Source organism: Nerophis lumbriciformis, linkage group LG23 (assembly GCF_033978685.3).
Source record: "Nerophis lumbriciformis linkage group LG23, RoL_Nlum_v2.1, whole genome shotgun sequence".
NCBI lineage: Eukaryota > Metazoa > Chordata > Actinopteri > Syngnathiformes > Syngnathidae > Nerophis > Nerophis lumbriciformis.
Window position 1 is genome coordinate 5,897,501 of NC_084570.2, and position 13,075 is coordinate 5,910,575.

Genomic DNA, 13,075 nt, shown 5'->3' on the forward strand with positions numbered 1-13,075 from the left:
GAATGAAAGAGTACCGTATTTCCTTGAATTGCCGCCGGGTATACAGGTAAAAGCCAGTAAATTAGAATATTTTGAAAAACTTGATTTATTTCAGTAATTGCATTCAAAAGGTGTAACTTGTACATTATATTTATTCATTGCACACAGACTGATGCATTCAAATGTTTATTTCATTTAATTTTGATGATTTGAAGTGGCAACAAATGAAAATCCAAAATTCCGTGTGTCACAAAATTAGAATATTACTTAAGGCTAATACAAAAAAGGGATTTTTAGAAATGGTGGCCAACTGAAAAGTATGAAAATGAAAAATATGAGCATGTACAATACTCAATACTTGGTTGGAGCTCCTTTTGCCTCAATTACTGCGTGGCATGGAGTCGATGAGTTTCTGGCACTGCTCAGGTGTTATGAAAGCCCAGGTTGCTCTGATAGTGGCCTTCAACTCTTCTGCGTTTTTGGGTCTGGCATTCTGCATCTTCCTTTTCACAATACCCCACAGATTTTCTATGGGGCTAAGGTCAGGGGAGTTGGCGGGCCAATTTAGAACAGAAATACCATGGTCCGTAAACCAGGCACGGGTAGATTTTGCGCTGTGTGCAGGCGCCAAGTCCTGTTGGAACTTGAAATCTCCATCTCCATAGAGCAGGTCAGCAGCAGGAAGCATGAAGTGCTCTAAAACTTGCTGGTAGACGGCTGCGTTGACCCTGGATCTCAGGAAACAGAGTGGACCGACACCAGCAGATGACATGGCACCCCAAACCATCACCCAACCATGCAAATTTTGCATTTCATTTGGAAATCGAGGTCCCAGAGTCTGGAGGAAGACAGGAGAGGCACAGGATCCACGTTGCCTGAAGTCTAGTGTAAAGTTTCCACCATTAGTGATGGTTTGGGGTGCCATGTCATCTGCTGGTGTCGGTCCACTCTGTTTCCTGAGATCCAGGGTCAACGCAGCCGTCTACCAGCAAGTTTTAGAGCACTTCATGCTTCCTGCTGCTGACCTGCTCTATGGAGATGGAGATTTCAAGTTCCAACAGGACTTGGCGCCTGCACACAGCGCAAAATCTACCCGTGCCTGGTTTACGGACCATGGTATTTCTGTTCTAAATTGGCCCGCCAACTCCCCTGACCTTAGCCCCATAGAAAATCTGTGGGGTATTGTGAAAAGGAAGATGCAGAATGCCAGACCCAAAAACGCAGAAGAGTTGAAGGCCACTATCAGAGCAACCTGGGCTCTCATAACACCTGAGCAGTGCCAGAAACTCATCGACTCCATGCCACGCCGCATTAACGCAGTAATTGAGGCAAAAGGAGCTCCAACCAAGTATTGAGTATTGTACATGCTCATATTTTTCATTTTCATACTTTTCAGTTGGCCAACATTTCTAAAAATCCCTTTTTTGTATTAGCCTTAAGTAATATTCTAATTTTGTGACACACGGAATTTTGGATTTTCATTTGTTGCCACTTCAAATCATCAAAATTAAATGAAATAAACATTTGAATGCATCAGTCTGTGTGCAATGAATAAATATAATGTACAAGTTACACCTTTTGAATGCAATTACTGAAATAAATCACGTTTTTCAAAATATTCTAATTTACTGGCTTTTACCTGTATAGTATGTATATAGTATGCGCATGCCTCGATTTACCCCCGGGTCAAACTCGTTTCGCAAAATAATTAGCACATGCCTAGAATTACCGCCGGGTAAGTCACGTACCTACGATGTTTTATATAATTGCAATTCTTATTATTAATATTGTGTTAATTTGTAGTGGTGGAGAGTAGGGATGTCCGATAATGGCTTTTTGCCGATATCCGATATTCCGATATTATCCAACTCTTTAATTATCGATACCGATATCAACCGATACCGATATCAACCGATATATGCAGTCGTGGAATTAACACATGATTATGCCTAATTTGGTCAACCAGGTATGGTGAAGATAAGGTACTTTTTGAAAAAACAGATAAAATAAGCTAAATAAATTATAAACATTTTCTTGAATAAAAAAGAAAGTAAAACAATATAAAAACAGTTACATAGAAACTAGTAATTAATGAAAATTAGTAAAATAAACTGTTAAAGGTCAGTACTATTAGTGGACCAGCAGCACGCACAATCATGTGTGCTTACGGATTGTATCCCTTGCAGACTGTATTGATATATATTGATATATAATGTAGGAACCAGAATATTAATAACAGAAAGAAACAACCCTTTTGTGTGAATGAGTGTAAATGGGGGAGGGAGGTTTTTTGGGTTGGTGTACTAATTGTAAGTGTATCTTGTGTTTTTTATGTTGATTTAATAAAAAAAAAACACAACAACAAAAAAAATGATACCGATAATAAAAAAATTATACCGATAATTTCCGATATTACTTTTTAACGCATTTATCGGCCGATAATGCCGATATTATCGGACATCTCTAGTGGAGAGCTGACTTTTTGTTGTTGGAGTTGCGTCTTTCAAAGCGCTTTATTTTGAAAAAATGTTCCATTAGAAAACCTGCTAACAGGCGGTAATAATGTTATTTTAATTGCCTTTTCAGACCCAAACAAAAAGAACTCCCGGGATGATTCATTGTGCTTTAATTTTTATTGCGGCATTAAGCGATGTCATGATGGTATCCTTACATCACACTCAAATTTATAAGCGCATGCCTAAATTTACCGCATGCCTTTGGTAAGCGCCGGAGTGAGAAAAGGTTTTAAATTAATTACCGCATGCCTAAATTTACCGCATGCCTTTGGTAAGCGCCGGAGTGAGAAGAGGTTTTAAATTAATTACCACCCGGGCGCTAATTCAAGGAAATACGGTATATAAGAGAATTGACAGAGTGTGTGTACCTTCAGTGCCTCGTTAAAATCCAGCCGCTGTTGGAGGTGGAGGGGAAGTGTGTCTCTCTTTACTAGCTTCGTCGAAGCATGTTGCTTTTGTAGCTGTTTCAGCAGATTTGAATTGCTAGGATAGGATCTTTAATCCAAGACACAACTTACATTTAACTAAAATGTTATTTTCTCTGTGCTCGACAAAAGAAAAGTAGTGAGAATATCTCCATGTTAAAAAAACTCGACTTCTGGCTCCGCCATGATGTAAACACAGACACGCCCCCCTCCCACACACATACATACACAGCGGGCGCCTCTTTTCCGATCGCCTCTTCTGCAGCGCTCCAATAAAACACACTCAGATCTTCTCAGTTTCTAGCTGATAGTACATAAAAAATAACGTAAAATAACTCAGTAACCCATCATGTAGTAACGGTAACTGAGTTACTGAATATAAAAAATAACACATTAGATTACTATTTACCGCCGAAAGTAACGGCATTGTGTTAGTCCCAACACTGCTAATGAATTAACTGTTTCGAGTTGTTTTTGTGTAAATACCATGAAAATATTCAAATAATAACTCCAGACTGCAGCACAATGATGCCCAAGAACTCGGCCATCCCGTCCCCTCCACTCGTCTGGAGACGTCCAGTGCAAAGAACCTGACGGACATTGGGACTCGAAGGATTTTCAACGCGGACCACGACCTCTTCAGGCAGAGCGTGCGGCGATTCTTCCAAGAGGAGGTGATTCCGCATCACACGGAATGGGAGAAGGCAGGCCAGGTGAGCAGGGAGGTGTGGCTGAAGGCCGGCGAGCAAGGCCTGCTGGGAGTTATGACGCCAGAAGAGTGTGGTGGAATCGGCGGAGACCTGCTCTCAGCGGCCATCACATGGGAAGAACAGTGAGTGGACAAAACAAACTGAATCACTTCTTATGTCCTGTCTCTGATGTGTTTCCGATTTCATCCCAACAGGATGTACTCGAACTGTTCAGGCCCAGGCTTCGGGCTTCACTCCGACATCGTCATGCCCTACATTGTCAACTATGGCACTAAAGAGCAGATCCAACGCTTTATTCCAAAGATGACTTCTGGGGAATGCATCTGTGCCATCGCAATGACGGAGCCAGGAGCAGGCAGGTGAGGACTCATGATTGTCTCAAGAAGTAGGACTGCTTCGATCTGTTTTGACATACCGTATTTTCCGCACTATAAGGCGCACCGGATTATTAGCCGCACCTTCAATGAATGGCATATTTCATAACTTTGTCCACCAATAAGCCGCCCCGGACTATAAGCCGCGCCTACGCTGCGCTAAAGGGAATGTCAAAAAAACAGTCAGATAGGTCAGTCAAACTTTAATAATATATTAAAAACCAGCGTTCTAACAACTCTGTTCACTCCCAAAATGTACGCAAATGTGCAATCACAAACATAGTAAAATTCAAAATAGTGCAGAGCAATAGCAACATAATGTTGCTCGAACGTTAATGTCACAACACACAAAATAAACATAGCGCTCACTTTCTGAAGTTATTCTTCATTCGTAAATCCTTCGTCTTCGGTGTCCGAAGTGAAAAGTTGGGCAAATTTACGATCCACTGGCAGATGTTGGCGTCGTCTGGCGCTGCCTCCTCGTCTTAGTGAAGGTGTGTTCGCCTTCTGTCATCCATTGTTCCCACGCAGTTAGCAGTCTAGCTTCGAATGCCCTGTTGACACCAATATCTAGCGGCTGGAGGTCTTTTGTCAATCCACCCGGAATGACGGCGAGTATTGAATTAAGCGCGTAAGCGTGTCTCTCAATGTGCTGTTATGAGCTAGCAAATATAACAACTACACTACCCAGCATGCAACGATAGTTACGAGCATGCGCGGTAGCCCTGAGAAGCGTTGTTGTATGCTGGCAGTTAGAATGTGGTTATGAGCACGCTGTGAGTAAACGTTGAGAACTCAGTTAACACGCCTCGTCTGCATTATTTATAATTAGACAGACAACACACTTAATAGGAGCCATTTTGGGGTCTTTACATAAACACACAAATGGAAATGAAACGTCACATATCCCAGCATGCACCGCGCGCTTCTTCTACGGGGAAAAAAGATGGCGGCTGTTTACCGTAGTTGCGAGACCTAAACTTTATGAAAATGAATCTTAATATTTATCCATATATAAAGCGCACCGGGTTATAAGGCGCACTGTCAGCTTTTGAGAAAATTTGTGGTTTTTAGGTGCGCCTTATAGTGCGGAAAATACGGTATTTTGTATTACTATTTTCAGTGACCTTCAAGGTGTGCGGACATATGCCAAGCAGGACGGCAGCGATTGGATCCTGAATGGCAACAAGGTGAAGTGGCTGCCGTGGGAGGCAAGAACCACGTGTGTCTGGTTTGCTTTTTGTGTTGCTTTCCAATACCGTATTTTTCGGAGTATAAGTCGCTCCGGAGTATAAGTCGCACCGGCCGAAAATGCATAATAAAGAAGGAAAAAAAACATATATAAGTTGCACTGGAGTATAAGTCGCATTTTTGGAGGAAATGTATTTGCTAAAACCCAACACCAAGAATAGACATTTGAAAGGCAATTTAAAATAAATAAAGAATAGTGAACAGGCTGAATAAGTGTACGTTATATGAGGCATAAATAACCAACTGAGAACGTGCCTGGTATGTTAACGTAACATATTATGGTAAAAGTCATTCAAATAACTATAACATATAGAACATGCTATACGTTTACCAAACAATCTGTCACTCCTAATCGCTAAACCCCATGAAATCTTATACGTCTAGTTTCTTACGTGAATGAGCTAAATAATATTATTTGATATTTTACGGTAATGTGTTAATAATTTCACACATAAGTCGCTCCTGAGTATAAGTTGCACCCCCGGCCAAACTATGAAAAAAACTGCAACTTATAGTCCGAAAAATACGGTACCGTAAATTTCTCTGCTTGGCTTATGCAACTTCCGGTCAATAAAGTTTGATTCCAAGTCCACACTTCTCAAAGATATATTAACTGCCCTGACCACATGATGGCGACAAATACACATGTAGCAATGTTAACTAAATGACAAGCATGACACACTTTAAAAACAAGAGTTTACAACTTTTAGTAGTAACAGAACAGCTACTGTCAACAACTTGCAATCTGATTGGCTATTGACTGTCTCTCAACTCTGTGTTCTCAAATTCATCGGTCCCAATGAGTATCCAATCACAGGACACGTAAATGTCACGTTCAACGTGAGGCCATTTAGAAGGCCTTACTGACAACAACTCGTGATCTGATTGGCTATCGCAACTGTCTATGAACTGTATGTCCTCGTTCACTTACAGTGCACGCCAGCATTGTTGATTCTGAAGGCGGCTGGCAGATTTGGTACAGCATGGCAACATAAGCTAGCTGAATTCTGATTGGATACAAACTAAAACTAAAAACAACAGCACTGGAAGGAGCATAATATGACATGAAGAGAATATTAATATCTTTAGATATTTAGGGAAAGTAAATAAAAAAATAATTTTATCTTTAATTATGATCATGATTTCTGGTTATGTTAGGCCAGCAGAGAAGGCCTTGGTGGCCCTGACGGCACACCACTGCTGAATAGTTGTGTGAGTGCATTTGATAAAATGTGAAAAACTTCTGATGTGGCAAGGCTAAGTGTATTGGCCCCATGTAAAGCTTGGGAACCTGGAAAAATCTATAAATTAGCCACAGCATTGTAAAAAGGTGGGGATCAAGTAGGAGTCTGGAAATTACGGTAAAATGAAAATGCTTTTCGAAAACAAGATTAAAGTGAGTATTTATGAAATCTGCATGCCTTGTGCCCCTGTGTAGGTGTTCATCACCAATGGCTGGATGGCCGACCTGGTGGTGGTGGTGGCCGTGACCAACCGTGAGGCAAAGACAGCAGCACATGGCATCAGCCTTTTCCTGCTGGAGGAAGGTATGAAAGGCTTCCAGAAAGGTCGCAAGCTGGAAAAGATCGGCCTCAAGGCGCAGGTACATTCGCCGACGATGTTATTCCCCATCTCCATGGCACCACTTTTGTCATATCTCATCTTCTTCTGAAGGACACGGCTGAACTTTTCTTTGAGGACGTGCGGCTCCCGGCTGATGCACTATTAGGCGGAGTCAACAAGGGTTTCTACTACCTGATGAACGAGCTGCCACAGGTACGGTAAATGTACCCTCATGCACACAGCTAGAGATGTCCGATAATGGCTTTTTTGTCGATATCCGATATTCTGATATTGTACAACTCTTAATTACCGATAGCAACCGATACCGATATATACGGTTGTGGAATTAACACATTATTATGCCTAATTTTGTTGTGATGCCCCGCTGGATGCATTAAACAATGTAACAAGGTTTTCCAAAATAAGAGAACAACTTCAACTCAAGTTATGGAAAAAAGTGCCAACATGGCACTGCCATATTTATTATTGAAGTCACAAAGTGCATTATTTTTTTTAACATGCCTCAAAACAGCAGCTTGGAATGTGGGACATGCTCTCCCTGAAAAAAATCCTGATACCCACTACAACTATGGGAAACACTGTTAACTTTGACTTTCACAAAGTGCTTTTTTTTTTTTTTTAAACATGCCTCAAAAAAACAGCTACAAAAACAATGAAGGCACACAGCTTCAGTCCAGAGTATACTATAAACTGGGCTCTATCTGCCCTGTTCTTAACGTATTCGTATGAGTAACAAAAATGTGCAAATAAAAACAAGAAAGGCACAAAAATAAAAAACTGCTTTAGTCTAGACTAGTAGAAAACACAGCCATCTTTTATGGTGAAAAAAGGCACAAAACATAAATAAAACAGCTTCACTCAGTCCAAACTATTAGTCTATTTGTGTAACAGATGAAGCTCAAAGAGTGGGCTAATTCTTTTTCTCCTTGTCATCACGTGTGAGAGGTAGATTTTTCGAATGAAAACAAGCATCTGCAAGGGGTTCTGAGTATTTGTTCTGTTGTGTTTATGTTGTGTTACGGTGCGGATGTTCTCCCAAAATGTGTTTGTCATTCTTGTTTGGTGTGGGTTCATAGTGTGGCGCATATTTGTAACAATGTTAAAGTTGTTTATACAGCCACCCTCAGTGTGACCTGTATGGCTGTTGACCAATTATGCCTTGCATTCACTTGCATGTGTGTAAAGCCGTAGATATTATGTGCATACTTGCCAACTTTGATTCACCAGTTGATTCACCAAAACTAACCTGTTATACAGGAGGAAAAAGCACACAGGACGTTTCAATTGTTCACAGACTGGTCGCTCTCATCAGAATGACAAGACACTTCCGGTCTGCAGGTGATAGCATTCAATTGGGAAGAAACGCCCTACTGCCTTCTACTGACCAATGTGAATACTGATAAATGTGTAATGACAGCTCCAAAAACGAATTCAAACCACAAAATAAAATAAATAAATCAACACAAAAATGTGACACATTATGGGTGGGTCACATATGCATGTACAGTAGATGGCAGTATTGTCCTGTTTAAAAGTGTCACAACATTGCTGTTTACGGCAGACGAACTGCTTTACGGTAGACAAAAACTTGACTGCTGTTGTTGTGTGTTGTTACCGCGCTGGGAGGACGTTAATGAAACTGCCTAACAATAAACCCACATAAGAAACCAAGAATTCGCCCCCGATCATTCTACAGTTATAACGTGATTGGGCAGGCATGCTGTTTATATTGTGGGAAAGCAGACGTGAGAACAGGCTGTCAACACGTCACTCAGGTCCGCATGGAGCTGGAGGGGGCGTGGCCTCCAGCTCCGCCTGAATTTCGGGAGATTTTTGGGAGAAAATTTGTCCCAGGAGGTTTTCGGGAGAGGCGCTGAATTTCGTGAGTCTCCCGGAAAATCCGGGAGGGTTGGCAAGTATGATTATGTGACTGGGCCAGCACGCAAAGGCAGTGCCTTTAAGGTTTATTGGCGCTCTGTACATCTTCCTACTTCCGTGTACATAGCGGCGTTTTAAAAAGTAATCAATTTTACTTTTTGAAACTGATACCGATAATTTTGAAACCGATACCGATAATTTCCGATATTACATTTTAAAGCATTTATATATTAGATATGATCGGACATCTCTCCACACAGCACATTTCTGCATGTCAGGCTTTATTTATTGTAAGGATTTCTGTTTAGGAGCGTCTGGTGATTGCAGACATGGCCATCGCCAGCTGTGAGTTCATGTTTGAGGAGACCAGGAGCTACGTGTTGCAGAGGAAAGCATTTGGGAAGACAATCGCTCACCTGCAGGTGTTGTCTTCTGCAGTTTTGCACATTTGTGACTTAAAGTGACTTTGCACGCCTTTGGTTACCCTGCACAGACCGTACAGCACAAACTGGCAGAGCTAAAGACAGAAATCTGTGTGGGCAGAGCGTTCATTGACAGTTGCCTGCAGCTGCACACTGACCGACGTCTTGACCCTTCTACTGCTTCCATGGCCAAATACTGGTGAGAGGTGCATTTCTTTTGAGTGTGTGTGCTGATACTTTTTAACGCTAAATGTCTTTTTTTTTTACCCTGCAGGGCATCTGATCTCCAGAACAAGGTGGCCACGCAGTGCCTGCAGCTCCACGGTGGCTGGGGCTATATGTGGGAGTACCCCATCGCTAAGTAAGTGCTCAGTCGACCCCCCACAGTGTCTCAAAAATGTTGCTGAATCATCTTTTTGCTCTTGCAGGGCATTTGTAGACTCCCGTATCCAGCCCATCTATGGAGGAACCAATGAGATAATGAAAGAGCTCATTGCCAGGACCATCGTCAGCCAGAAGTGAGATGTCCCTCACTGTGTTAGTTAGGGGTTCAAGATAGGAAACAAATAAAAAAATGATTATTACAGATTATTACCAAACATGTTTCAAAGTGTAGGTTAGCGTCAGTTTGTGACTCCTAATAAAGCTAATTTATTTTAATTTACTTAGTTTTTTTCTTAAATGAAAATCAGTCAGTGAAAATAATGTACTTAATGCAGGGGTGCCCAAACCTTTTTCAGAAATCAAAGGATGCGGGGTCCTTTTTGATATTCAAAAAGTTTAAAACAAATACAATATAGATTTTTTTTAAAGAACAACCAAGCTTTAACATTTCACCTTTTTTCACCTGTTTGCTCTTTTGTTATACTTGAGTTGTTTTAGTAGGGCTGTCAAAAAATAGGTTAACTCATGTGATCACCGTATTTTTCGGACTATAAGTCGCTCCGGAGTATAAGTCGCACCGGCCGAAAAAGCATAATAAAGAAGGAAAAAAACATATAAGTCACACTGGAGTATAAGTCACATTTTTTGGGGACATTTATTTGATAAAACCCAACATCAAGAATAGACATTTGAAAGGCAATTTAAAATAAAGAATAGTGAACAACAGGCTGAATAAGTGTACGTTATATGAGGCATAAATAACCAACTGAGAACGTGCCTGGTATGTTAACGTAACATATTATGGTAAGAGTCATTCAAATAACTATAACATATAGAACATGCTATACGTTTACCAAACAATCTGTCACTCCTAATCGCTAAATCCCATGAAATCTTATACGTCTAGTCTCTTACGTGAATGAACTAAATAATATTATTTGATATTTTACGGTAATGTGTTAATAATTTCACACATAAGTCGCTCCTGAGTATAAGTCGCACCCTATGAAAAAATGAAACTATGAAAAAAAAACTGCGACTTATAGTCCGAAAAATACGCTAGTCAAAGAAATGATCACATTAATCATGTACTGTAAGTACGCAGATTAATCACGCAATTTATTTTGACCGTACATGCTCCTTGACCTGAATGGTTACCTGCAAGGCGACACGGGTTGTTATACGGTTAGTGATCAGTGCAAATGTCAGTGCTAAGATGATTGACTGGAAATCGCTTCTTCAAAATAAACACAGATGGGACTTTAGATAGACCTAGTATCAAGTTTGGAGCAAATAAATGACGCCGATCCAAGTGAAACATTTAAAAATGTTCCTGTTTGACATTCTGACCACAAAATAGCATTTAAATTATGCAAGCAAGTAATAAACCTGTGATTAATCATTATTTAATCCAAATTCAAAAGTGTGGTTTGTATCATTTGACAGCATCGTGAGTTCAAACCCCGGCCGAGTCATACCAAAGACGATAAAAATGGGACCCATTGCCTCCCTGCTTGGCACTCAGCATCAAGGGTTGGAATTGGGGGTTGAATCACCAAAATGATTCCCGAGCGCGGCCACCGCTGCTGCTCACTGCTCCCCTCACCTCCCAGGGGGTGGAACAAGGGGATGGGTCAAATGCAGAGGGTAACTTCACCACACCTAGTGTGTGTGTGACTATCAGTGGTACTTTAACTTAACTTTAACTAGTATGCACTTTGGCCACCCCGACTTAATGCATTAGAAAGCAATTCATTAATAGCCTCTTAGTTTAATACCAGGTATTAAACTAAGGGAAGGTCTTCCACCTCAGATTTGGAAATAACAAATAATAGAAGTAATCTGTTCCAGTGCCAAACGGTTTGCATCTTGAATCCTCTGTGAACTGTACAGACAAATGTGTTAAACATTTTAGCAATTTGCGGCCTATAGGCCTACTTGTAAACATGAAAAGTAAACCACTGTCTTAACTTGAATAACAAATGACTGCTTCTCTTCTGCTTCTTTTACTGGTGCGTCCTTTAAAATAAATCCAAGCAAAATCACCATTTGAGCATTGATCTTACACCATATTGCCAAAAGTATTTGGCCACCCATACAAATGATCAGAATCAGGTGTCCTAATCACTTGGCCCGGCCACAGGTGTATAAAATCAAGCACTTAGGCATGGAGACTGCTTTAACAAACATTTGTGAAAGAATGGGCCGCTCTCAGGAACTCAGTGATTTCCAGCGTGGAACTGTCATAGTCACCTGTGCAACAAATCCAGTCGTGAAATTTCCTCGCTCCTAAAAATACCAAAGTCAACCGTTGGCTTTATTATAAGAAAATGGAAGAGTTTAGGGACCAGCAGCAACTCAGCCACCAAGTGGTAGGCCACATAAACTGACAGAGAGGGGTCAACGGATGCTGAAGCGCATAGTGCAAAGAGGTCGCCGACTTTCTGCACAGTCAGTTGCTACAGAGCTCCAAACTTCATGTGACCTTCCAATTAACCCACGTACAGTACGCAGAGAGCTTCATGGAATGGGCTTCCATGGCCGAGCAGCTGCATCTAAACCATACATCACCAAGTCCAATGCAAAGCGTCGGATGCAGTGGTGTAAAGCACGTCGCCACTGGACTCTAGAGCAGTGGAGACGTGTTCTCTGGAGTGATTAATCACACTTTTCCATCTGGCAATCTGATGGACCAGTCTGGGTTTGGAGGTTGCCAGGAGAACGCTACATTTCAGACTGCATTGTGCCGAGTGCGAAATTTGGTAGACCAGGGATTATGGTGTGGGGTTGTTTTTCAGGAGATGGTCTTGGCCCCTTAGTTCCAGTGAAAGGAACTTTGAATGCTCCAGGATACCAAAACATTTTAGACAATTCCATGCTTCCAACCTTGTGGGAACAGTTTGGAGCGGGCCCCTTCCTCTTCCAACATGACTATGCACCAGTGCCCAAAGCAAGGTCCATAAAGACATGGAAGACAGAGTCTGACGTGGATGACCTTGACTGGCCTGCACAGAGTCCTGACCTGATCCCGATAGAACACCTTTGGGATGAATTAAAACGGAGACTGAGAGCCAGGCCTTCTCGAACCAACATCAGTGTGTGACCTCACCAATGCGCTTTTGGAAGAACGGTCGAAAATTCCTATGAACAAATGCTGCAACCTTGTGGACAGCCTTCCCAGAAGAGTTGAAGCTGTAATAGCTGCAAAAGGTGGACCGACATCATATTGAACCCTATGGGTTAGGAATGGGATGGCACTTCAAGTTCATATGTGAGTCAAGGCAGGTGGCCAAACACTTTTGTCAATATAGTGTATGACCAGAACAGACATTTCTGTCTTGCCTCTGGTGAGGGCGGTCACATTTTTCTGTGCTCCTTCCTTCCCTGCTTGCTCTCTTCGTTTTTGTCTTGTCTGAACTTTTTTGAAGCCTCTTTCTTTGCGCTGTCCTCAAATCTAAACATCAAACATGGATATGATCAGCTGGACTCTCGACGCAATTGACAAAGTCTTTTCGACAAGGAAAAGAGGTTCGGGGGAGCCTGGCTGCCCTG

At 41.6% G+C, this 13,075-nt stretch overlaps 1 protein-coding gene across 1 annotated transcript in view; it reads left to right on the forward strand.

The window, feature by feature from the left end:
* The window catches only part of acadl (acyl-CoA dehydrogenase long chain), a 13,582-nt gene extending 2,028 nt beyond the window's left edge, over positions 1–11,554 (forward strand). Inside the window, exons 2-10 of the mRNA XM_061985287.1 lie at positions 3,435–3,752; positions 3,825–3,989; positions 5,128–5,194; positions 6,694–6,858; positions 6,930–7,031; positions 9,026–9,139; positions 9,211–9,338; positions 9,414–9,500; positions 9,568–11,554. Coding sequence (XP_061841271.1) covers positions 3,435–3,752; positions 3,825–3,989; positions 5,128–5,194; positions 6,694–6,858; positions 6,930–7,031; positions 9,026–9,139; positions 9,211–9,338; positions 9,414–9,500; positions 9,568–9,661 — 1,240 coding nt within the window. The 3' untranslated portion in view covers positions 9,662–11,554. The remainder of the gene's footprint in view (positions 1–3,434; positions 3,753–3,824; positions 3,990–5,127; positions 5,195–6,693; positions 6,859–6,929; positions 7,032–9,025; positions 9,140–9,210; positions 9,339–9,413; positions 9,501–9,567) is intronic.
* Positions 11,555–13,075: the final 1,521 nt, after the last annotated feature.